A 25,680-nucleotide genomic window follows, 5' to 3' on the forward strand; every position below is an offset into this window, starting at 1 on the left:
GTTTCCAGTAGTAGCTTCAGAGTATGTCTATAACCCATCAGAACTGAGTATCTTGATGCAGATTAGTCTAAAACTGTGCGTTTCTGAGTTTGCATTTCCATGGCAATTAAAGTCTTTAACAGGGCTCCACTTTCATAAATGCCTTTCTTCTATCATACCATCAAACACTCTTGACTCATACTAAAAAACAAAATCACTAATGGTTTTCTAAAGAGCCTGAACAATGTCAGAATGAGGTATGGCCTAGATATTGTCCCTTCGTGTTTGAAATCAGTTGTTTGGAAATATTCTCTGACAGCAGAAATCCCAGAAGGTGATTATGGAAAGGATGATAAGTGGAATTATATACCCGGGGGGGGGCATGAAAGAGGAGTGAGATGGTTTGAATCAAGTTCAAGTTTCAACCCAATGGAAAGCAGCTCTTCCGGCTGTTGATAGGAAACACATTGAAATCCAGATCTATAAGGTGTTATAAGGAGAGGAAGAGGAAATCTTCCTACATGTGCAGGGACACTTACTTAAGCTCTGCCCTCTTTTGTAAAAATCACCTTCTGGCTTCAGTGAGTCATCCTGGTCAAAAGAATAGTTCATCCCCTTTGGAATCACCGTATGGATGGTGGCAAACACTTAAAACTTCACAGGGGATAAAGGACATCTTTTAAATGGAAAACTTTTGCATTGTCTGTCAGTTTGAGAACTCTTCTCTGAATGTCTTTCATTTTATCTATAATTTCCTTAGAAATAAAAGTGATCCTGTTGCAAGTATTCTAAAAGAAGACTTACACTTTATGTCTGTTCTACCACCATCCAAAGTTTATTTTCTTACTTCTTGGTCTGGTAATAATGTTTAAGTTACAGAGTACATGGACCTATCAACAGATCTTACTTATTTAAATATTCATTTTCACAGTTGATTTTCTCCTCTCATCATGCTAGAAAAATGATTACATTTTCTTTTCTAATGGGGTTGTCTCCTATTTTCTCTGTTATCAACCAGCTGGAATATTTGAACCTCTATATATTTTCTACATCACTGATCACCTAGTTATTTTGCCTTTGAATACATCAATGCTTTTGTGATTGATATAAGTATGTATTTGTAGAAACAGAAAGTACAACAGGAAAATTATGAAACAGAAAGTAGGAAACCACAAAATAAAAAAGTTTTGTTTTTTTGGTCACAAAGGCAATTTATAAAATACCAGTATTTGCATCAATCTTCAGGATGTCTGACTAACTCTTTTATTTGAGAAGAAAATAAGTCTTTCTGCCTGTATTTTCTCACTAGTTCCTATCCCTGGAAAGTGTTGTTTTTTTTGACAATCATCAAAAAATGGATATATTTTTCAGAGACACAATTTTAACTTGAGAACTTCTCTCAACTGCCAGTTTAACTAATGTGCCTCATGCTGGTTTTATGTGTTTGTAATTCTTAGTGTTTCCAACATCTCCTCCAATCTCAAAGCTAAATTTGCTATTGGCTATACCCTTCACTCTATTTTTGGTAATAGGTAGTATATATATGTATTCTGCAGCAATTCACATACTTAGGGCTTTTTTTTATCATTTTAATGTCTACAAGCTCTCTCAAGTACTAATGAATCATTTTAACAACCTTGTTACAAAAAGAAATATTTCACTCTGTGCTTTTGATGGGAGTCTATTTAGTTATTGACATAGAGTCTTTGGAGGAACTGAACACAAATTTCTCTGTGGTACCTTGAATTCTGTGTTTCAAAAGGCCTCGACAATTGTGGGATTCAGAACCTCTGTGTTGATCATGTTTATCAATTTGTCATATATCACCTCAGTTTAACAAACACCTCATTTTTATTACATCTGAAGGATTCTTTTGGGACAGGACTATACCATTGCTGAGTATTGAAGACTAATGCAAAGGGTTCTTTGGATTACCCTCATCTTCTGATCTTCTAATGTTTTAACCTACCCACTTATTTTGATTTTCTTTCTATTGCTAGCAATATCCAAGTAGTAGATTTCTGTCCTAAGCCACATTTGAGACAAGAAAGTGCAGGTCATGGTTATGGTTGAGAACAACTTTTGATTATGCAGTAGTTTTCTACAGGATGAGAGGACACAGCCTCAAGCTGTGCCAGGGGAGGTTCCAGGTGGACATTGGGAAAAGCTTTTTCTCTGGAAGACTTGGGAAGCATTGGAATGGGCTGCCCAGGGAGGTGGTGGAGTCACCATCCCTGGAAGTGTTCAAGAAATGACTGGACGTGGCACTTAGTGCCATGTTCTAGTTGAGAAGGTGGTGTTCTCTCAAAAGGTTGGACTTGATGATCTTGGAGCTCATTTTCAACTTTAATGTTTCTATGATACGACAAAGATCAAAAGAATACAAATTCTGCACCTTCATGTAACATTCATTATCTGAAATAAAACAATAATTTTGCAAGCTTGCACAGCTTACAAATGACCACTAGCAGAAGAAGGCTGGGTTTTGCATGAAGGTATTGATTTTCAGCAAGGGGCTACCACAAGGAATGATAATTTTGTTCTTTTACACTGCCCCAGGCATGGAAAGTTCTCTTTGCAAATTGACAAGTCTGCCGGGGGCCACCTCTCACAGGGTTTTGTTATTAAGTAATGAATTTCTAAGACATGAAAGATCAATAGTTTGATGATTTTAGTTATACCTGATGCTCATAGTCCACCTGTATCATCTTTAGTGTGCCAGTGTTTACATATATATATATTTTTGTATTGGTATGATGCACACCATGAGGAAGAAACAGTAAAATATTAACATGTGAATTATAATATTCTGTTAATAAAAGTTTACATGAACATTTTCCAAAACCATGGAATTTTTTAAAATTGTTTACATGGGTAATAGGAACTTAGCATGAAACGGTAGATAGAGCTACAGCTCTCTTTTGTGGAAGTATCTCATTATCTGTCCCTTAAAAGCCCGCAGTGGTGTGAGACTGAAAAACAACAAAACTCAAAACTTTGCCTGAACGAAAATTATCCCACGTTTCTAAAAAAAGGTTACCAAAAACTATATCCCTTTGCCACAGTCTGTTTAATTTCAACTGTGTGCCAATTTACAGAAGTATTCTCTAGTTTTCTGGTTACTTTCACCAGTAACCAAACACAGTCTTGACCCTTTTCCATACATGAAAACAGCCAACCGTGAGTGCAGCAATGGGAGGTCTGGCCTTTCAGGTATGTCAGCTGAAGACCACCCTACTGGAAGAGGTAACAAGAACAAAAAGCCGAGGTCAAACAAGGCAGCCCCATGTAATTAGATACTAATAGTGGATTTAGGGTGTAAAATTCACTTAAAACCATACACCAACAGACTAAACAATCCCAGTAAGAATGGCAAGTTTTGTTCTGAAAAAATGTTTTCAATACCAGAAAGCATAAATAAAACATACATAATAACCTTGACTGACAGACTGCACTAACCTGTGGTAACATCTGCTTCCAGATTATTTGCTATTGTTTTGGGATAGTACAGTTATAAAACACTGAAACTCTACTGTAACTTACAGTACAGCGTGCATCCAATTTCATGATTTTATTGTTGTATTCACTTGTTGTCCCAATAACAATTTTTAAGAGTTTTAGTTCAACAGGAAAATTCTTTTCTTAACAGCAAAACCAAAAATACAAGTCTGACTGTATCTGATACTAATGGAGAAATGTGCTGAAGTAGATGCTGAAAAAAATAGACAGTAGCTTTTGCAGGGTATGATGGGGTCAAAATAATTATACAACAAACTTCACTTCTACTGGCTCTTTCATTTTGTGTTGATTTCTGATGCTTTTTCAGGATGGATGTGCTACTTTCACTTGGCAGACTTGGTCTGATAGAGCAGCAAGATCCATCATGAAGAAAATGGTATTCCCCCAGCCAAAGTGAGTGTCTGCTAAGTCGTCAGATCTTACTGCTGCTGGGGCCCCTGGGTCATGTTGGGGACTGGCTTTTTTTTGCATATTCTCTAATATTTTCGTAGTTCCAGCTGCTCTGCAAAGATCACATCTCAGGAAACTTTGGTTTGATAATTTTAATTTATCCTCATTTTAAAACTGGTAAATTAGTCTAAATAATTAGACCAATCCTATTAAATCTGAGTCTTATAAATCACTTGAGTGGGATTTATGAGCCTTTTAGAAGCAGAGTTATAAGAACCGTTAAAGAACTTCATGTATTTCTGGCACACAGCCCAAGGACAAAGGATTTCCTTCCTTGGGGCTCCAAACCTGCCCAGGGAGAGACAGGTAAATGCAGGGAAGGACACTGAAAACTAGTAAGCAGGGACACTTCACACCCACTGAGGACTGAGTGAGGCCTCTGTGTTATTCCCCATTGGTGGTATCTCCTATACAACCAGAGAGATATTTGGGAAAGGCTGAACTAGTCCCTTAGAACTTACTTGTGGCAAAACTGACACTAGCTAGTACTGTCAAATGATTTTCTGTAGTTGCTTAGAATAGGTATTGCCACCCAGTACTAATCTTTTGAGCCAGCTCCTGTTGTGCATTGTCCCACCATGGTGTCAAGTAAGGAAGCAGTAGCACCGCTGGAGAATTCCAGCATCTGCTTTCATCTGGTACCTAAAAGCCATTTGGCTTCAGAACTACCAGGACCATCCCTTTTTATTGAACGCCACTATTGCGTAATTCAGCCACAAGGAAAGAACTACAGCTACCTTTTGGTTTTTAACCAGTTGAAGGAAAGGCTGATTTGAAAGAGAAATGCAATGCTCACCTCTTTGGGTCAACAATCTTGTAGAGTTTTCCGCTGTGAGGCTGTGTCATACTTTTACTGCTTGATAATATGTAAATCTCACCTGTTAGGAAAGCCAGTGCAATAAATTAGTTCTCCTTTTCTAAGGAAAATACATGACTTTTGTGATCTAGCTGTATTTGCCAAATGAGATTAAAAAAACTTCAGAAGAAACACTCGACACTGAAATATACAGCAGAACCATTGGTATTTGAAAATGTATATAAGCACTCTACCCAAATTGATGCTAAAACGTGATATATATCTTATCACGAGTGTTTTATCTTTCATATAGTATAAATTGGTTAAAAAAGGTAAAATTTGTGAGGAAGGGAGAAGAGGGGGATCAGTCTGCTCATTCAATCTCTTTGCCACTTAAGTCTGTAATGTTGGGAATAAAGGCAAGTATATGATACATTGTGTCATAGTGAGTGACAGTTCACAGGGTGTGAGAGACAATAAGGACCTTTGACCCTTCCAACCACACATTCTCTTCTCTGTTCTTCTTACAAGGCTGCTGAGGTGTAGCTGAGAGCAGTGTAGACAGCTTTGGTAAAGGAAAGATAGCCTTCTTTTTAAACATTTACTAGAATTGTGAATACTTCAGCAGGCATGACTAATAAGCCTTATGATTTAAGAACTTTTTTTAGTATTTACCTAATTCATCTTCACCAAATCCCAAGACAGGGCCTGAAAAGAAACCTCTACACGAGCCAGTGTTGCCAAGACAGAGGGGTTTCTCTTGCCACTGTTTGGTTGCAGGACTCTGTTGCAGTGTTAAAAAATTTCTATATTCAAGAACACATAAAACAAATTGTTACATTATATTTGGAATAGAGAGTTTTCATTGTCCAGATAAATAAGTAAACACTTTCTGCAAGAAGCTCCATAGATACATCTGTGCAGTTCATTGTCTTATGATTTATTTTTCAGATGCTTAAAAGCCATCCAGTCATTCAAATATTGCAAAATTGTGTTCAAGCTATACTCCACAACCATTTGTGAATATTCAGCTATCTGGTATGGGGAAACTATGCCCATTCATTACAGAAACATTCACATTGCTCCATCAGTGATGTTTCCATAAAATCCCAAAAGTTTTCAATGTCTTACCAGTTGGTTTGGGAAACAGTTTCAGGATTAATTCCCCTCATAGTGTAAAAGCTGCATGTAAGCATATCTAGAACTAAAATCTTAAGAGAACCATGATGTGAGTCTCTCGGTACTTTTTTGCAAGGCTTAACTATGTTATGCATGTCACCATTAGAATGCTGTGCTATTTTATTTCCAAATCCAGAGTTTAATCTGCATTTATCCCAGTGCTAACCTGGCAAAGTGACACAATGTACAAGACCTTCGGTGGTCCTTCATACAGGCAGCTGAGTGGCTAAATGTACCCTAGAGGCATTTGTGTTTAAGAGTGAGCTGTAAGAAACGTACCCATTGCGGTCTCCAAACACGTAACTTCCGTAGAGTCTTTCCGACTGGCAGCCTCGATAGACAAATCCACCAACCAGGGATCCACTGCTGAACGGTTTGAATTCTAAAAGTGAAGGCTCACTTTCTAAAAAGGAACTACCGTAGCATTAGATCACATGCAGTCTCACATTGATTCGCATTTATGAAAATGCTGTTACTTGAAGAAAACAAGGTTAATTCCATTTAAAGATTCCTCAAAGTTCAAGATGTGTTGCCAGAAATGAAACATTTAAAAAAAAAAATAAAGTCGTGAAATTACAACCAAGTCTATTTGTGAAACAATCCATTAAAGACTTTCAATAGGAGAGGCTATAGTTGCTTGTCTTCCATGTGCACAACCTGGGACAATAAAACTACACAAAGATTAGGTTGGACTTCCATTGAAATTGATGTTGTTACTGCTATTAATTTCTAATGTCAATACAGTCTGCAAAATGGATCTCTTGAACTTCAGGAGCCCAATTTACCCCCCCTTTACTGTAAAGTCCAGTAACTAAGAGCAGAAATTCCACTGATTTTCAACAAAACTTGTTTTCAAAGCCTTTCAGTGGTTTGAGAAATTCTTTCAAAATCAGAGTTTTAAACATAGTGAGTGTTTTACATCCCATAAAAACTAATATAACTTGCCATAGCTTCTTGTAGCAATTTTACCCTGTTGCTGTAGTTTCAATTCCTATACATTTTTTCTTCTTTTTTCACAAAGCTGCAGAGTTTAGTCCTATCAAATAATTCTTCCAGGGAGTTTCAGTGTACATTTTCCAATTCATTTAATCAAATACTGCTTTGGGTAAAAGTAGGCTCAATTTGACATGATAACTGCGTAATTTTAAATAAAAGCCACAGCCAACAGACCATTTTGTTTTATAGGAACTTTTTTAGTCAGAAGGCTATCTGCAAGTCTTTGGTAAATGCATTTTCCAGATTATTCTACAAGAGTAAGACCTGAAATTTTATGGGGGAGAAAAGGATGATGAACTCTTTTTATTGAAGGAGTTGACCCATAGCCTAGTATTAATATTGGCAAGCTGTTCTGGATAGACACAGTATTGCTTAGTTTACTCTGCAATAAAGATGCAGTCAAAATTCCATTGGAGCAGTGGTTAACCAAATATTATTCTTTGGTTTGGCTTTTGTAAAATGGACACAGAAAATGCACACAATAACTGAAGCAGTACAATTGCATGATACTATTGTGTACTGTTGTACTAGACAGCACAGCTGCTTTGCTTGTAAGTAAAGTACAGGTGGGGGAACCAGGGATGTGAATAAAACCAGAAAATGCTGCATTCCAGGAGATAGACCAGTGGCATTTATCACATCTTACCATCGTGGATTTACAAGCTGCTAAATGGTCAGTCAAGGGGGATGATGGCTCAGAGTAGCTGTCACCTGGCTTGCCTGAACTAGCAAGTGACCTTAGTGAGTGTCAGAGTTAAACATTAAACTAAAATTGTGACTGACAGTCATACTAATTCAGAGAGAACATGAAATGCTTTAATAATTTAAAGTCCCTAATTGAGTATATTTATCTTTTTGTCATCTAATCTAAACTAGCCATTTATCATGAAGTAGTAGCATAGAGCATTTTTCTAAGTTTTTTATTTTTAGTAACATTTAAACAGAGCTCAGTCACTTCCCTGTTTGGCTGAGGTCTGTTGTTGTCTCTCTCATTTTTTCCATTATAGGAGGTCCATTACATGAGGTTTCCATTCTGTCTTAAAAGGTTATTTATGAATGACTAAGAATACATTTTCATCACTTCCTGATATTCCAAAATCTTCTCTTTCTGAGCCAATATATGCACCAACAGTTTGACCTTTGATGGACTAGCAACCGTCAAATTTGTTAAATCTTATTTACATAATATTCTACACCAACAAGAACAAAGTTGAGTCATTGAAATTTTGTTTTGTCCTGAATCTTTTATCTGCTTGTACCTTGAAGTTCTACCTTGAAAAGATGGAACTTTTCAGAAGTTCTATCTTTGGTAGGTTATCTCTTCTATCTATGTTCTAAGTTTCCTATCATGGCTATACAGTCCTTTATCTATCTTTTCTGCTTTCTATTTATTATTCCATGGGCATAAAAACTGACTGTTCCCAGCAGCTTTACCCTGGATGGAACTTACCATAGTCTTTGCCCTTTATTATTTGTAAGATTCTTGCTGAAGATCTGTTCTTTCCATTTGAATCTGAGCAAAGTATAGTTAAATTGATGTTTACATCAGTTGGATGGCGGTCCACAGCACACCTGTAAAACAAAACAAAAAAAGAGAAGAAAATCCATGAAATAGATGAGTTCATAATTTGAAATAGTATGAAGCATCACATTTTTAAATATTATTGTGTCTTTTTGGTGCCTGCTCCTGTGAGGGACCTATTTTATAAGGAGCCAAAATATCCAACAATGTGTTAGATTCAGACCCAAAAGATATTACAACTTTCCCATTCCTACACCATTTTTTATATAATCTGATGTAAAAATAATTTTTCCTAGTAATAAAATGTACTCTGCTCTAAAGCACCTGAAATGAATAGTGCCTTAACCAAGCAAAATGAATTGACTTATATGGTGTAGGAATTTTGGACTGTTAAAAAGTCCAAGAATCAACTCCTTATCTGAACAACTTGACTTTCTGATTTTTTTCAAACCATGACTTTAAATGTCACTTCAGTACTACCACCCACCTAATTCACTGAATTATGTGTTGTTTAGTTAAAGCATTGTTCTCCTCCTTGCTGTTGTTTAGATATCACCAGATGTTCTCATTTGTTTTCCACGTGCCTATTATTCCCAGTCAAGATTCCCATCTCAGCTGTACTTTACCAACCCTCTGCTTGAAGCTCTTTTCTTTCATAAGGGTAGTCATTTTATCATTCATTAAAACCAAAAATCCTGTACTTCATTTCTGTCACTTTGGTCTTGACTTTTAGTAGTTGTGCCTGCTCTTCGCTTTCCCCTTTGCCAATGTACATTTGTTTCTAACTGTGAAATATGTGAGGAGAAGGAGGAGTGGAGGATTTAAAAACTTCACGAGTGCCTTTATTATTAAAATGTTGTTACCTGACTGTATAAAAAATTTCTGGTTGAAAACAGTATCTACTCCAGAGTAATTCAGTGATTCGGAAACTTACTTACCGGCCTGGATTGTGGAGTCCATGTGCAAAAATCTCAGGAGGTTGGTTTGTGCTATTGAAATGTGGGTTGCTCCGTGGTATGGAATAAGGGACGTTGCACAGGTCAGTATTTACGTCGAGGCGCAAGACAGAGCCTGTAAAATCACTGAGAGAGGTGGAGGATAAAATAATTGGGTTTTTAAAAGTATTTTACTGGTAGATTTAATCCATATAATACTATAGTGAGACAGAAAAATAAACCACCCACTTTTACTGATTAATCACATATAGATTGATTTTATGGTACGTGCAAGTCCAAAAAATAATAGCAGAGCCTATTCAAGATTCAGTTGTGGCCAATATATTGCCTTGTTATTTACTAGAACACCTCTGACCATGGTGTTGGGAAGCAACTTGATCATAAGAACAACTTTCCAAACATCAGCATTGTTTTATGGCTTCAAATATCTCCTCTAGAGTAACTGTGCTTAATGCTTTTTGCTAACACTTTGAATCCTACTCTTGAATTCAATGATTTCTAGCCACAGTACAATCCAAAGACTAATTACATAGAAAGAAAGCAAGCAAGAAATAAATTGTATTGCTTGAATGGAAATGTTGAATTTTTTTTTTTTTTTTTGGTAAGCATTCAGACCTTTCTTGTTACATGAAACAGGAGAGAGTAAAATGTTTTACATTATGTTCATGATTGTGATGGAAGAAAGGACAAGGAGTAGATCATCAAAACTCTCTTTATAAACATGAAAAGATGTGATATTTAAATTGATTCCTTTCTGTCTTTCTTCATCATTAATTTGTTTCAGTCTTCTCTTGTTTTACATTAATTTAAAACCAAGTATTAGAATTGCCCTCTGCCCTGGGTTTTAAAGTATATCCTTATACTTAAAAAATACTTAAAAATTGCAGGAGCACCTGCAATTTTGCTGAGCCAAAGAGGCCTTTGAACAGCAACTCCTTTTAGGTCTGTAAAGGCTCAGTACCACACCTTCTCTAAATTAAGACAAATAGTGCAACTCTAACAGAGAATAATGAAGCAGAGGGAAAAAGCAGGTTGGGAAAATTTTAAAGGTAGAACCAAAGTAGGATTATTTCATATGTTCTCTGGACATTTTCCTAAGTGATGCATTGTTGTTATTGACTCTGGTATGTGTTTGTAGACACATTTTGGAATCTTTGCTCAATACAGTTGTTCTGTTCATAGAACAACAGTTCAGAAAACAGAAGCCTAAACAAAATTGCATTTACTGATGAGGACTCCAGTATTTAAAGGATTTGATAGCACACAGCTACAAGAAGATGTATTTAAGCAGTCAGACTGTTCTGAAAGTCAGCAGTTTGCAAAACCCAGGCACTGAAATAAGTAGGATTATTTAGTAAAGGATGAGGGAGCAAGATTTGTCCTGACAACTGCTGATCACTTTGGATTCTGACCCCAAATACTGTGCAAAGACAATAATAGAAGTCTATCCATTGGTAGTTTTTGTACCTTAAACCATCCATCTCTTCCATGTCATCTAGAGTGATCATGCCATCTCCAAGAAAAATGTATAGGAAACCATCTGGGCCAAACAGAAGCTGTCCTCCTAGATGTTTTCGATGTAGTTCTGCTACTTCTAAAAACACTCTTGCTGTCCTCATATCAACTTGGTGTGGATTTTTCCTGCAAGATAAAGATATGAGCACAGTTTTCACAGTTCACTATCAATGTACTTCTTTCTAAAAATAAACTTGACTCATTCAAATTATGCTTCGAGATGTGGATGTTGTAACTTGGTGGAAAAATGCCAAACAGTTGTTTCTGAGAAATTTCAATTTTGTAGCATTCACAGAAAAATTATTTTGCTGCCTATACACAATAAATAGGAAATAATTATAATTAAAAAAAAAGTGAGAAAATAACTAAAAAAAAAAAAAAAAGGTCTTAAAAAGAAAAACCAGTGTACTTACTGGCATTTCAAAACTACTGTTTGAAATAAAACCCACAATAGTTTTTCTGCAGGTGCCCAAGTATATACGTTGTAAACCCGATAGCTTATTTTAGAGATGGGAAATACTAAAATGCAAGGGTTGCTAAGAAATACAGAATTTGTGAATTTTAGACTTTTACTGATACCTGGATACTGTGTATTCTACGACCCTAAGGATGTGGTCATGAGGTCCAATAGCCCACCGTTCTTGGTTGGTGGTATAAGACACATACAGCTTTCCATTTTTCTTGTAATTGGGATGGAATGCAAGGCTTAACAGTCCTCTTTCATCTCCTCCCTGCAGTCAAATGAAAAACACAAAGAATTGTGAAGTTAATTATGTTCTTTATTGTGTTTCAGCTGGAACCCAAAAAAAAAAGTTTCTTTCTTGTGGATAATCTTTCCCCAAACTCTTTTATTTCTTTCCTGACTACTGCACAAAAAGGATTATAAAACATTTCACTTTGGGGAAGTCTTTAAGAGTTAGAACAAGACAATTGCCGTATGTAGTTATCTATGCACAAGTCTGTTGCACCACTTTTGTGGAGTGATTTGTGTATGTAATCTTTGGGAAGCCATGAAGACAAGTTTAAGTGCTGTGAAGGATTCTTTGCTGGGTTACTGGGTTGCTTGTAATTCGTAGAAGACGAATAAAAAGGTCTCTAATCAGCAGTCACTTCTAATCCAAGTATCCAAAACCTAAAACATAGTGCTGGCTGCCAACTCCCACTGTCTTGGCAATATGTTTAGAAAACAGTTAAATTGCTTGTGTAATATGTAAACCTTTGTTTTACCCTGGAGGCAGCAACATCAGTTGTCACAACTATGGTGGTCTGTTCATCATAGCTAGTGTACTGTAGGTAATAAGCAGCCTTGGTCTCTGTGCAGAGAAACCATAGTTTTACATGTGGTCCCTCACTGGAAAGGTTTTTTTGTTATTTTTTTAAAATAAAAATAGAAAAATCTCGGAACAACTTTCTTTTGTTATTATGTTTGCCATAAAGATTAGTACAGTTACACGTTAAGCATCCAGTCCATGTAATATATTGTGACAATGCAAATACTCTGTGTACTTAAAGAGAAGGCAATTTTCTTTTTGGCTTCTAAAAATGTGTGTTAATATAACTATGCCTAAAGTTATATTTGTATAAATGAAGAATAAAACTTAAGATTCATTTGTTGGTTTTGAAGTAATACAAGGGAGTGAAGCTGAGGCAGAGAAATAAACACAGTACATAATTAACAATTCAAATTCGATTCATATATGTGATTATTCACAAGGTGAGAGTTGTCTTGCAGTTTAACTCAGGGCTTGCCAGCCCTTCAAAACTAGTGACTCTGTTGCAGATTCAAGTGCTCCACTTCTGCACCCATAAGGAGACAACATTTTGCAACTCCAACCACACCCATGATAACTAATTATGAAATTTTAAATTATAAGAGAGAATGAAGCTTTTAAAATGTATTTGCACTTCAGAGTGATGGATGGGCCTGTCTTCCTGTTGAAAGTCATCCCACAAAAGGCCTAATTGGGAAAGTGCACAGCTTTAATTTATTTTAATTCAACATGATTGCTGTACTTCCTTTTTAATCACAACCACCAACGAGAAACCTGAGTCAGAAAGGGAGATGTAAATAGGTCAAGAGATTTCCATACAAACAGATTTGCACAATGCAATCTGGATCCTGCTAATTTAGAGGCAGCCAAAATTTGCTAGTTTGTTTGTTAGAAAAATTTAGTTTCAGGGGGTTATCAGAGAGGTTAGTTTTGAAAGTCTAGTTAGAGCTGCCAAATCAGTTGCAGTCATCATGGATGAAGGGACTGGTAATCTAGCTCTTTCTCCCTTATGAGCCAAAAATAATTCTGCAGCTGAGTCTGAACTGATTGTAGATATTATTGTTTGAGTTTTTAAGAGTTTTGACCAAGCTGCTCTGATAAAGTCTGAAGCAAAGGGAGGCAAATCGGTTTCTTTGGGAACAGGAAGGCATATTTCAAAGATTCCTGACGAATGATTCTATCTGTTGTGCCCAGACAAAGACAGTCCTATTTCTTCTCCTGAGAGATGAGTTCAACTCCTTTAGGGGCCCAGGAATGTCAATGAGTCACACTAGGTCTGCCATGCAAGGTGAGTTATTGAAAGTATTAGTAAGAAAAGATCTTTCTGTTACTAAGCTGAAGATTTTATTTAGTGCTTGATGCCATGGCAGCCGTCTCAGTGTGAAAGTGAAGTTGTTGAAAGCGTAAACAGGTGAAAATTAAATTAAGAGCTTTTAATGAAGTACACATGAAGCAAGAATTTGAAAAATGAATGAAAAACGAGACTTGCAAAGTAGTAACTATGGCAAATTGTATTCATAGGATCAGGCCACTATTTCTACTCTTTGCTGTCTTGTGTGACTCTATTAGACTGTAATATATTACTTAGTTTGTGGAATGTATCTGTTGCTTCCTGAAAAGTCACTTTGCTGGTTTTTTTTGAAGTGAGACATACACATTTTTTTCAAAAAGTCTATTTACTCATGTAGTTAGTAAAAACTTCATGAATATCCCTCCAAGATACTGAAATCAGTGCAGTATCAAGCCATTACTTGACTTATGGTAAACTCAAAACCCCGATGAGTTTTTCTATATTTATTTTTCCTGATTTTGGAAAATAATTTTTCATGTGTATTTTCAGCTTTATCACTAACTGGCAAACCCGTTCTTTCCACTTAAATCACTGACACAACTTCCATAGCTTTTGAAATGTTCTCTATGTGCCAGAAAGTATATAGAGTTTTCTCTAGTGTTGTCTCATATATTGTGGGGTACATTGAGAGATATTCAGCAAAATCCCTTAGGAGCAGTCATTTTAGTACTATCAAACTGAATAACTATGTACAAAACTTCAGACTTTCTCTATAGAATATTCCTCACTTTTAAGTTTTTATCAATGGACTTTTGATGTGAAACCAGCATCCCAGGCTGTATAGTCTTTCTTGTAGATAACATGTGTCAGCTTAATAACTTATTGACAGCCTCTCCTTTTAAAGTTTCCCTTTAGATGAAACCAGCACCAACAAACTGTAGATGGCATAGGAGCTTGTATGAGATTCTGCGCTGCACTATTTGATGGAATAACCATTAATGTTTGTCAGTTGTGTAAGGAAGGGCAAGAAGAATGAGACAAATCTTTATATTCCATTGGGATGTCTGTTGAAGACAAAGAATGATGGTTGGCTGAAATGAGTATTAATTACTTAAACATACTGTGGACTGGGGCCAATGTGAAATTTCTGTTGTAAGGAAGTCTGGAAGCCGACACTCTCCGTGCTGCTCTGGAGCTTGAACGCTCCTCTCTCCTCTTCACGGTAATGACACGTTTTGCACCAACACCACACTGACTTCAAAACTGATTTCCTTGGGCCAGGTTATATGTTTCAGCTAAGGAGTTCTGTGAAAGGGTCTTTAAACCCCTTTAAGTTTAAGTTTAAGTTTAAGACCACAACCATGAAAAGAATTTAATCAGAATTCTATTGTTAGTATAAAGCCAAGCAAAGATTAATTGTAGGCATTAAACAAAGTGTTTCTTTACTTTTCAGTTTTAAATGGTTGGTTAGCTACATTATGTCAGTTCTGAAAGTATATTACACCAGTAAGTGTTCTCAACTTAAATATATATTTGATATATGTGATTTTTGATATTTCTTTTTTGCATTGGAATTTTTGTTATAATATATTTACACTTGTAAAAATCTTAAACAAGTGCACAACATGATCCACTTTGTATTTTGACTTACACTAAGAGAAGGAATTGTTGCATGTGAATATTATAGAAAGGTACTATTTTCATGTAACCACTCCTTAGAAGTGGTCTCTACTTTCAACCTGTGTACTTATAAATGTACTCTGGTATATCTCTGATATTATAGATAGAAGTTTTATTACATTATTAAGATATTATACTTTTTCTGTAATACAGAAACATATGTTGCAGTTATTTTTAAGACACGTTGCCATTTAATTATGTCAATACATGTGTTATTACCTATAGTAAAGAGAAATACACAGGAATGCTTTAACTGGTATTGTTAAATATTTGATTTAAAACAGATCATATTGTAAGTATGACCCCTAATTATGTAACCTTAACAGTAATTAATTCTAGTAAGCAAAACCAGATATGACCATTTATTTCTGTTACTCTATATGCCTTAATAGTAAGCAATGTAGGCAGAATATTCCAAGTCTTTCTTTAAAATTGATTTCATAATTCACACTCTTATAGAATCCTTAAAAAATCATTGTATTTATACTTATCAGCTTTTTCATCTGAACAATCCCACTGTCATGCTGGAAAGGAGTAGCAACCTTTTTTAAAAGGGGTTGTGCTTAAAATATGCATATTCAATGGTGACTCAATATTTTAACTTTATTGTAGTGCCTTTGTATTGTTTGTTTTCACCTATTATTATAGTGCAAATGCTGGGTAACTTGTTGAAGTAGTAGGATCACCCTTAATTTAGTTTATTTCCTATATAATAAATATCATAACCAATATGCATTGCCATCTGTTTGAGCTTAAGGAGTAAGATTGTAAAGATTTGTAAAAAAACCATGGCTGAAGGGGTCATGGAACACCTAAATCTCTTATCAGGCAGCACCACATGAACTCTTCGGGAAGAGATTCAGTAGGGCTGAAGATCAATGTCAGGTATGTTTCTCAGTGGGAAGTGTTTGCTTAATGGACATATTTTGGAAATTTGGCCCTAGCATGGGATAGAAATTTGACTCCAGCAGAAGTAGAAGCCTGCAAAAGGCCTGCTGCAAGGGTACACCTTGCCTTTCAAAGATGTTTGGAGAAGCACAGGAGGGAAGTGCCTCTGACCGGCGAGAGGGGACAACAAACACAGAGTGACAGAAGTTGATTGTCGGTGGGGTGGAAGAGTAGAGCTCTTGGGTGTTGAGAACTCAAGTGCTTTGCTATCTGTGGGGCCTGAGGCCTCTGGCAAAGGAAGGATTTGTAAGATAAGAGATTTAACTTAGGGGAAAATAATTACCTTTATGTCATGGCTCAGCATAGTATACATACGAGACCCTATCTCCAAAGCATTTCCCTTTTCCTGTTGGGTTGCAGAGCTTCACTATTTTCCTTGTTTATAAAGGGCTTTACACTTGTCTAAGGATTTTTTTCAAAACATTTTCAATATTTTTTAGTGATTTTAACAAGTGCACTATTTTAATACTTGACTTTAAAATAACTATAGACACAGGAATGCTTTACAATTTAATTTATACATGAAAAATATTTAAAGGGCCATATTCTGACTTGGAATTTAAGAACAAATCCTACTGAAGTTAGAGGTGCTTTTTATTCAGTTCAGTGCAGGGCAGGATTTAGCTGAAAATGGCCAAAGTGCATCCATCACAAGGTTGTCTGTTCTGATGTTTGTGGTGATATTTAAATGACTTTTTTTTTTTTTTAATGAGAACTGAATTCACAATAAAGTAATGATGTCCCACTCCTTTAGAGCCCAGTGGGTCCAAATGACAGACATATCAAAAGGTATCAAGATGGTGATTCATAAGACCAGTTCTGCATGGATTTTAGATGGGGCTTCTCTGCACTTGGAGAAAAGTCAGGGTACCTGTTCACAGGAATTACACTTGCATATTTATTTGCAGCATAATTTTCCAGCAAAAGAACTCTGAAGTGGCCATAACTTGAACAGAAATAAATAAAAAGGTGTTGAGATCTAAAGATAGCACTAGAACTTAAAGCCTAATTCTTTTTTTCTTCTTACTTCTGTTGCAGCAAAGACAAAATTTCGACATGGGGGGATCATTTTTTCTTTTCCTTACCTTCACAGTCCTTTGAAGATACCAGTCACTAAATGCAGGACCTTTCACTTCTAGTCCTAGTCCTCTGTACTTATTTTTTTAATTCCTCAACTCCAGATTTTGCTGTTCTGCTGGGCAAGTCTTTAGTTTAATCCAAATGACAATCCTCGTCCCCTGATAATACAATTCTTTCTTCCCGTCCTCCTAAAGAAAGTACATGAAACTTATAAATGCAGATACCAACCCAACACAAACCCACAGCTTGCCTCCTTCACACTCTTCCAGTACGACATGAATCCTGCTTTCCCAACTCCCCCAATTATTGGTTGGGAGCAGCTGAAAGCTTTGAGACTGCCCAGAGCCAGCCAATAATTGGGAGGTTTTGGGCAGAGTGACATACGACCGAGTGTGCTTGCAAGGAGGTGGCCATGAGCCCATGTGAGGTCTGCATCTGGACTGGGAAACTTTATGTACTGCACTGCTTTAGGAGAATTGGAATAACAGAAGACAGTGGAAATCAGTCCCGGAAGAGGGAGATTCAAATAAAGACCAGATGATTATTGCATTCAGTAAAGCTGGCTCAGGAAGGTGTGAATTACACACTTCCCTGCACCACAGAGGCCTCTTGAGCTGTAAGCAGCATTTATCCTCTGGGAACACAGGTGGTGATTCCACCTCTGTCCCCAGCTGGATTTATTTTCAAGGAAGCTTTACATTCCACCAGCAACTCAGTGAGTGGTTCACCAGCGGAGGCCACTATGGGAAGGTAAAAAATAAGCATGCTCCTTCTTACTTCCCTGGCATGCCTCCACTTTCTGGTCTTTATTTATTTATTTGGCATATCTGCTCTCCTACACTTTTCCTCTCCAGCATTCTTCCACTTCAGACTGTCTTTTCCTAACAGGTTTTCAGCTGCATTGGTTTGAGGCCTATTGTGCTGTAGAATTAGCCTTTTAGGAAAGCGAGAGAGCTTCCTTCCAGTGAATGAGAGTGCCGTAAGTGTTAAGAAATTTACTGACCATGAAAATCCTTCATTAATAGGGAGAATAGACTTGATGACCTTTGTATTTTTTCTCCTTCTTTCTGTTGCTCTGAAGCTTTACCCACCTTTCCATGCCACTTCTGTGATAAAGGCAAATTTTACAGCTCTCTTTCAGTGTGCAGTCCAATAAAATTGGCTGAGATGATACCCCACAGAGAACAGACTGTGTTCCATTAACATTCACAAATACATGACATGATGACAAGACACCAATAATCCCTTTTGCACTCACCAAAACTGTGACTTCACCTCTTCCAATCAAGAATGATTTTTTTAAACTTACACCCTATTTTGGTGCTATCTAACATTATTTTTCTGTAAACACACAAACAACACAAATTAATCTTATTAGTGATTTACTGTTCTACCAATGCTCTAATTTGACTGTGGTCCTTTCAGCCATCTGTTCTGGTTTTCTCATGCCCTCATTCCTTCACTATGTATAAAAAAATTATCTTTATTTTTCAGTAGCATGTTTCATAAAATTTTCCATTTTAGTTAAAATACAGATCTAATGGCAGAGAGTTGTCAAAAGACTCTAAGAATTATAATTGTATACATAAGTTGCTTTTTTAATGGCATGACATTTCAGCCAACCACTGCTGTCACTTCTGTCATTCCTAAAGATAAAAATATGCTATGGAAAAATAAAAATCTTACTATGGTGCAAAGATCTCTCTGAGCTGCTAAATTAAGTCTTTTCATAAATGTCCACAAAAAAGTTTTACAGCACTTTAAAATGAGCAGTAAGACTTATTTTCTTTTGTGCTGAGAGAGGGGGAAAAAAAAGAGGATGTATAGTGACACAGAGCAGATCTGACAGTGCTTGTGTAAAACGAACGAACCTACAACAAATTCTGTACTCCAATAATCGAAAACAAATTCATGCTGTTTTACCGTGACCACTTTATATGGAAATTTAGGGATGTAATTCAGAACAGAATAACATAATTATCATACTCTCTGCATTAAATTAAAACCAGAAATGTTGATCTGTCTAATTGTAGGCATTAAAAAATAACTCGTTTCAAAAAAAGAGAGATGCAAATGGAAAGATGGCATTACTCTTACAAACAATTCTGCCTTTCTCCTTTGGCTCTCAGTACCGAACTGTCACCTATAAAAGCAGATACTTGCTTTTTCTGGTTGCAAGAGGAATGGTACTTGCATCACATGAGCAAAGTATTTCAATATTGTGGGGTGGGGGGAGAAAGCAGAAAACCACAGCCAGCTTGAAGGAAAAAAGCTACAGATTTCCACTTAGACTGGTCCCCATGGCTTTACTGCTGTCTGTATGCTAATGGATATTAAAACTTGCTCAGCAAGTGCTAAAAGTGAGTCTCTAGCAGTTTGCATCTCGCAAAAAAAATTTTTAAAAGATTTTAAAAAGTACCCCTTCAACGGGATATCTTTTGCCAGAGGGTAATAAAGGACCAGAGGCACTTCACTCAGTCCACACTGTTTCTGCTTCTTTGCCAAGTATTGCTATGACAATCATTCATGTTTGAAACATAACCTGGATTAAACTGTGGGCTTTATGTCACTGTTTTGAGAGAAGAGCGAGTTCAGTGGCTTATCAAAATGATGCTCTTCTTCACTGCAAAATACAAAGGTAACCTTCTTCACTGAAGGTTATTTCTTTAGCAGATTTCTGGCTTTAGTCACTAAGGTTCTGAAGGTACTTAGTAAAGGTTCTAAAGTGAATTCTGCAAAATATTTCAAGTCTCCTTTTCTTATTGTAAGGAACTGGAAAATTGCATTATCCAAATGTTTTTTAGTAGGGCAGTGGGAGACAATTTGAAGGATAGGAGTTCACGTAATATAAAAACACGGCAGAGACAGGAAGCATATGAAAGGTTCACTGCAATTGATGCAGTTATCATCTTGTCTGAGATTTTCTCCTGAAGGCAGGCACCAAGTAGAATATAAGTCTTGCCTGCAGGCACCAAAAGATGGGAACATGTCACCATCTTTCCATTGCCAAAGAATGTGGGTGCAAATTCTAGCGAAAGCAAATGCTATTCTCTTCTCTAATATCCGAAGAACTTTCGGACTCTGAAATCTGGATGCATGGAGAGGCATATTTCAGCCTATATTTAGCATCAGCATTCAGCATAGTTTTGATAATAATGTGTCATATCTTCAAAGCAAATGCTGGCTGCATATGTTGCTTGTTTTCTCAGTAATTATTATGCTAAACATAATAGGCAAAGTCAGACTTTGTATTCTTGGAAGCCCTGGAAGTATTCTCCAACAGTTTACCAGTGGACATACAGCAGCACTACTGCATGAATGCTAGGCAAGTCTGTTATATCTCTTTACTCCAACATCGAAATTGTTTATACCTATGTTCTTTGTCCATTCAACTGTTCCAAAACGTAAACAGTCTTGTCTTATTGGCATAAATGCAAAGAGAAAACCCATTTAGAAGTCCAGCATCTGCTACTGAGTTTCAAGCTTCCACATGTTAGTGTGAGCCTTGGAACTGTATTTATTACCCAAAATCAAACTGTTTGAAGTGTGAGGACTGCACTGGTTGGAGTCCTGATACAAATACAGCTATAAAACCCCCAGAAATTGCTATTCTTGTTTTTTTTCCTACAAAAATTGTGCATGTTCATCATGTTTGTACTTGGGTCAGAAACACACTTAAGCATCAAACCCTGGCTTTTCTGAAAAGGCACTGCATGGGAGCTGGGAAAAAAAATGCATTTCAATTTTCTGATACTGCCCAAGCATTTTTCTCACTGGTACTTTGCCAATCCCATCATCCTCCTGAGCTGTGCAGCCCAAGGGCAGAAAGGCCAGCGTGCAACTTAACTGCACCGCTGCAGTTAAACTTTCAAATACTGACTTGCGTAATCAAATTATTTTAGTTCTTTCAGTAAGTCTTAAAAAATATATGTAATTTGCCAGGCACCTGAAAACAAGGAGTAAATAAATCCGGAGAAATCCAGATTTTTCCTCAGACGTTTTGCGAACACTGGAGGAAGCGAAAATAATCAAGCTTTTTTGAGGATCACTCATACAGATCTCGTCTTTACCTCTCAACTAAAATAGTGAGAAAAATATTAATATTTTGAAGAGAGACATGAATATTTTTATGAAATGTGCCAAGTGGAAAAACCAGGGTGGTGGAGGATATACGGTTTGCTCTCCATGACTAGAATCTGTATATAGGAGGAGAATGATGGCAATCCACAGCCGTGTTGACAATTCAGACATACAGGAAATACCCTTGTAGGAAACTAATACCATCTGGGTTTGGCCCAAGATGTGTGAATGAGAAATATGTTTCTTGTTGAGAATGCAAAGATAGTTTTGGACATTGCAAAGAAGGAATGCGTTAAGCATGCACAGTTATAAAAATGAAATAGGGTGAGGCACTGCATGCATATGGAGTAATTGGAGGAATATGTTTGTGTGCATCAATAGCTGATGCAGACATAGAACTTCAGAATTCATTTGTCCTAAGACAACCAGTAAATTAATATGAAAAATGTCTTCAGTATAATTGGCCAGAAGCTCTCTGAGTAAAGACAGGATTTAAAAAAGCTGATTTGTCCAAGCCCCCCGCTTTCCCTGATGGAAAGGGAGGTTTGCTTGTGACACATGTTGTATTTGCAGGGCAAAAAGTAAAATAGTTTTGAAATTCTTGAAACATCCAGTTCTGATATTTGTAAAATTGGGGATTTCGATTCTTTCAGTGAGTTGTTTTCAGTTTAGAAATTAGTTTTAGTTAAAAGAATGTCAACACTGAAATGAAATATTTCATTTGGCCCTTTCTGAGAATCTTTCAGTCCACACTTGGTGAGAGTATGTTTTCAAAATCTCAGAATATTCTCACTCCTCTCTATCCTGTTCTTGCATTAACTGTCTGAGATTTTAGTGTCTGTTCTTGGCATAGGAAGGCTCTCTGGTTTCTAACGAAGCCATTGCCAGCATTCTGAGGTTCCTAAGACTCGCTGCCTGCGGGATGGATTTTTGCCTCTCCCTTGACACCCTCATCTACTTGTGAAAGCCCCAGCAGTGCTGATTTTTCTGTTATTTGTGAGGATAATGAATGCCTTGCATGGATAGGAAAAAGTTCCAGGCTCTCTTTTTGGTGCACATTTGCCTTCTCCTCCAGACTAGCCTTTAGTACTATCATCCTTTCTCTAAGTTCTGGCTCTAAATGCTCTTTTAAAAGAAAATTATTGGGAAGATAAAAGGTTTGCTAGTCTTTCATGTCTGTTAAGATTCTAGATTAGCCCTGTTCCAGGTTCAAAGACACTCATTACACAGATTACATGTTCCTTAACTGAGCAATGCTCATACGAGGACAGTAAACTGTCTATCATTGTATCTTGGTCTGATTTTCAGCAGATTTTTGTCATATGTGAACAGGCTTATTTGTATCACTGTTAAACACTCTTGGAGATATTTAGTTAACATGTATTAATTGTTTTAGTGCTCACCCAGAATGCAGAATTCAGAAAACCCCAAAAGATGGAAAATTAAAATGGTAATTTTGATTGTTTTATTTTCCATTCTTTTTTAGTACAAATTGAACCTGCGTAACACCTGAGACCTTTTGACAGGATGATCAAAGTCTATTGAACCAAATGTTATTAAGACTCTAAAGACACACTGTTGTGTGCCTTTGATTGATGGATTACGTTCAGGTTGGCATGGGCTCTCTGAAGAAGCAGCCAGGCTGAGGTAGGAACAGCAGACCATTACAGAGTCCACTGCAACTGCGAGTCTGAGCAGTTCATCAGGGTTGAGTTCCCTGCTTGCTACCTAATAGCCTATGAATGTATGACTTGATGGTAAACCCATTCCTTATTCTTGGAAAATGAATTACTGGTACCTGTTTCAGCTTCATTACAGAATGGTACAGCCTGAGATTAGCTCAGCTGGTTACACCATGGTGCTACTGACACCGAGGTTGGGGGGTTTGATCCCTGTATGGGCCCTTCACTTAAGAGCTGGACTCAATGATCCTTGTGGGTCCTTTCTAACTCAAAATATTCCGTGAAATTCTGTGAATTGACAATCACAGAACTGTTTGGGTTGGAAGGGACCTTAAAGATCATCTTGTTCCAACACCCCTGCCATGGGCCGAGACACCTTCCACTACACCAAGTTGCTTAAAGCTACATCCAACCTCTCCTTGAACACTTCCAAGGATGGGGCATCCACAACTTTCTCTGGGCAACCTGTTCCAGTGCCTCCTCATGCTCACAGTAAAGAATTTCTTCCTAATATCTAATCTAAACCTACCCTCATCCTTTGCTAGGCTGGACACACAGAGCACTGCTTTCATTTGCACCTACGGTGGAACGTGCTCATCTGCCTTTCAGGTGAGAATTTATGACTGTGCAAGGCTTGAATTTTCCAAGCTGTTTATGCTTATGTGTCATGCATATACTGCCTACATAGACTTTCCTCCAGCATTTAGGTGAACACAGTTTTCCTTGTCCTTGTAGATTAAATTCTCCTCAAATTTAATTCTTTTTTGTAGTCCCAATGGTGGAACATGAGTGGATTTAAACAGTGCTTGATTTGCATATCTTAGGGCTTAAATAAATGGTCTTTGAACCACCTAGAAGAATTTATTTTATAGTATAGAATAAGTTAATATTGTTATGCCTCCGAAATTCAATTCTAATGTTGGGGGAAAAGGGTTTTGAAAACTGTACACTTCATGTACGTGCCTGTGTTTTTTAAAGAACTCATGACATTATGGTTGTACTACGTATTTTAAATATTGACATTTCTGAGTGGGGTTTAATTTTTATTCTGCCAAGTGTTGTAAATTCCTGTTTTGGATCCTGAGGATTTCAGTGGAGGTGGAAAACCACTAATAAGTTCTTCTTGTTCACGCAACTTATATTCACTTGCATGTTTTAACTTGAGGCAGACCTTTTCTGTTGATGCTGATAACACTGTTCTGAGTGTAGACCAAACTCTTTTGGAGTAGGGAAGAGTAAAATTTCCTCCAACTAATGGCAATAATAATTACCCTAATATAAAATTTTGTTTCATAAGGTCCCAATTCAGCAAGTATTTAGGCACATGCCCAGACTTCACTTATTTTTTGTCTAGAGCAAAACAGGATAACATGAGGCAGCCAATTCTCTCTATGTCAGAGTTTACTTGACTTTTGGTGTCAGTAAATGAGATCTGATACAATGGTGATGAGGGGATTTATCAATCAAAAATGCTTCTGATTGAGGATGCAACAAAATTACTGGACAAAATGGAGTATTTTCTCTTAATGAATCTTACCCTGAGATTTCATAAAGATTTTTTTATGGTCTGTAGCTAACGTGGTGGTTATGCAGCTAAAGGCATTATCTTCACATCATTATAATGAAACATAACACTGGTATCCTTGACTTTATTAGCCAGGCTTCATTGGTATCTGATATTATATATTTCCTATTATAAATCTAAATAAGAACTTACATTGACCTGCATTAGACCAAACATTAAACAATTTACTAAGATTACAACTTTGAAAGGAAACTAAAAAAAAAAAAAAAGAAAAAAAATCTTTTAGACCACCAAGAAACAACCATAAATTTAAGGAAATATGAGGTTTCCACCACGTGACTTCCCCTGCAGAGTTATGCAACAGACTGCTGTTACTTAAAGGTCATACATAAAAAATTTATGGTACATTTTTTTAAGAGATTTATGGTGTTTCTATTTATACAACTTATATGTCAACAATTTAAAGGTATAGTATACTAAAATAACAAATTAAAATCTAATCCCTTTGAATCCTTGATAAAACAGAATGCTTTGATATGTCTAATATAAAAGAGGTTTAGTAAATGTATCTATATTAATTGATGTGGTATGTGTGAGGTAATGATTAGCTGTTCATTATCCATTACAGATCATTTGTTCATTTTTATCCTGAAAATCGTTTGCAATGGGGTTGGTTAGTGGAGCATTCAGTGTTGCACAGGCCCTTTACATGGTGGTGTAACTCTCTCCAGAAGAGCTCTGCAAATCAGAACTAACTTTCTCCCGCTGCTGAGATGAATGATGCCATTGATACTGTCTAGACCTCTTGTTTCAGGATATCAAATATATATCATTTACCAAATATGCTGTTGGATTTTCTGCAACTAAAAATTTGTAACACTATATGAAGATACCACCCCTTAGTTATCTGCTGAACTTTATTAGCTTTGCACTGGAATGACACGGAAGGAGTTAGACAGTTACTCAGCATTAGCTGAGGCAAGAGCATGACAAAGAAGGGGGGCAGTTTTTCAAATCACTGGAGCTGCTTTACCGGTAGGGTTTGAACTCAGCCATAGGAGTCACATTGTCAGCCTTGCCTTTGCACACTTAACTCATATGCTTATGTATATTTATGTGGGAGCTGAGACTGCAATGCATCACTTTATGCCAGGAGTCAGAGCCATATACGCAAGTCTGGTAGGGATTATTGATGCTAAATTCATCCCTGA

At 36.8% G+C, this 25,680-nt stretch overlaps 1 protein-coding gene across 1 annotated transcript in view; it reads right to left on the minus strand.

Moving 5' to 3' along the window:
• The window catches only part of LOC113987939 (hedgehog interacting protein), a 73,031-nt gene that overhangs the window by 9,227 nt on the left and 38,124 nt on the right, over window positions 1-25,680 (minus strand). Inside the window, exons 5-11 of the mRNA XM_027721079.2 lie at window positions 11,492-11,643; window positions 10,865-11,038; window positions 9,380-9,523; window positions 8,370-8,491; window positions 6,203-6,326; window positions 5,420-5,550; window positions 4,745-4,826 (exon numbers count right to left, since the gene is read on the minus strand). Of these exons, the coding sequence (XP_027576880.1) occupies window positions 4,745-4,826; window positions 5,420-5,550; window positions 6,203-6,326; window positions 8,370-8,491; window positions 9,380-9,523; window positions 10,865-11,038; window positions 11,492-11,643 (929 nt within the window). The remainder of the gene's footprint in view (window positions 1-4,744; window positions 4,827-5,419; window positions 5,551-6,202; window positions 6,327-8,369; window positions 8,492-9,379; window positions 9,524-10,864; window positions 11,039-11,491; window positions 11,644-25,680) is intronic.

This window comes from Pipra filicauda, unplaced genomic scaffold (genome assembly GCF_003945595.2).
Source record: "Pipra filicauda isolate LSUMZ 115617 unplaced genomic scaffold, ASM394559v2 scaffold8_size5757611_pilon, whole genome shotgun sequence".
In the NCBI taxonomy this organism is placed as follows: domain Eukaryota; kingdom Metazoa; phylum Chordata; class Aves; order Passeriformes; family Pipridae; genus Pipra; species Pipra filicauda.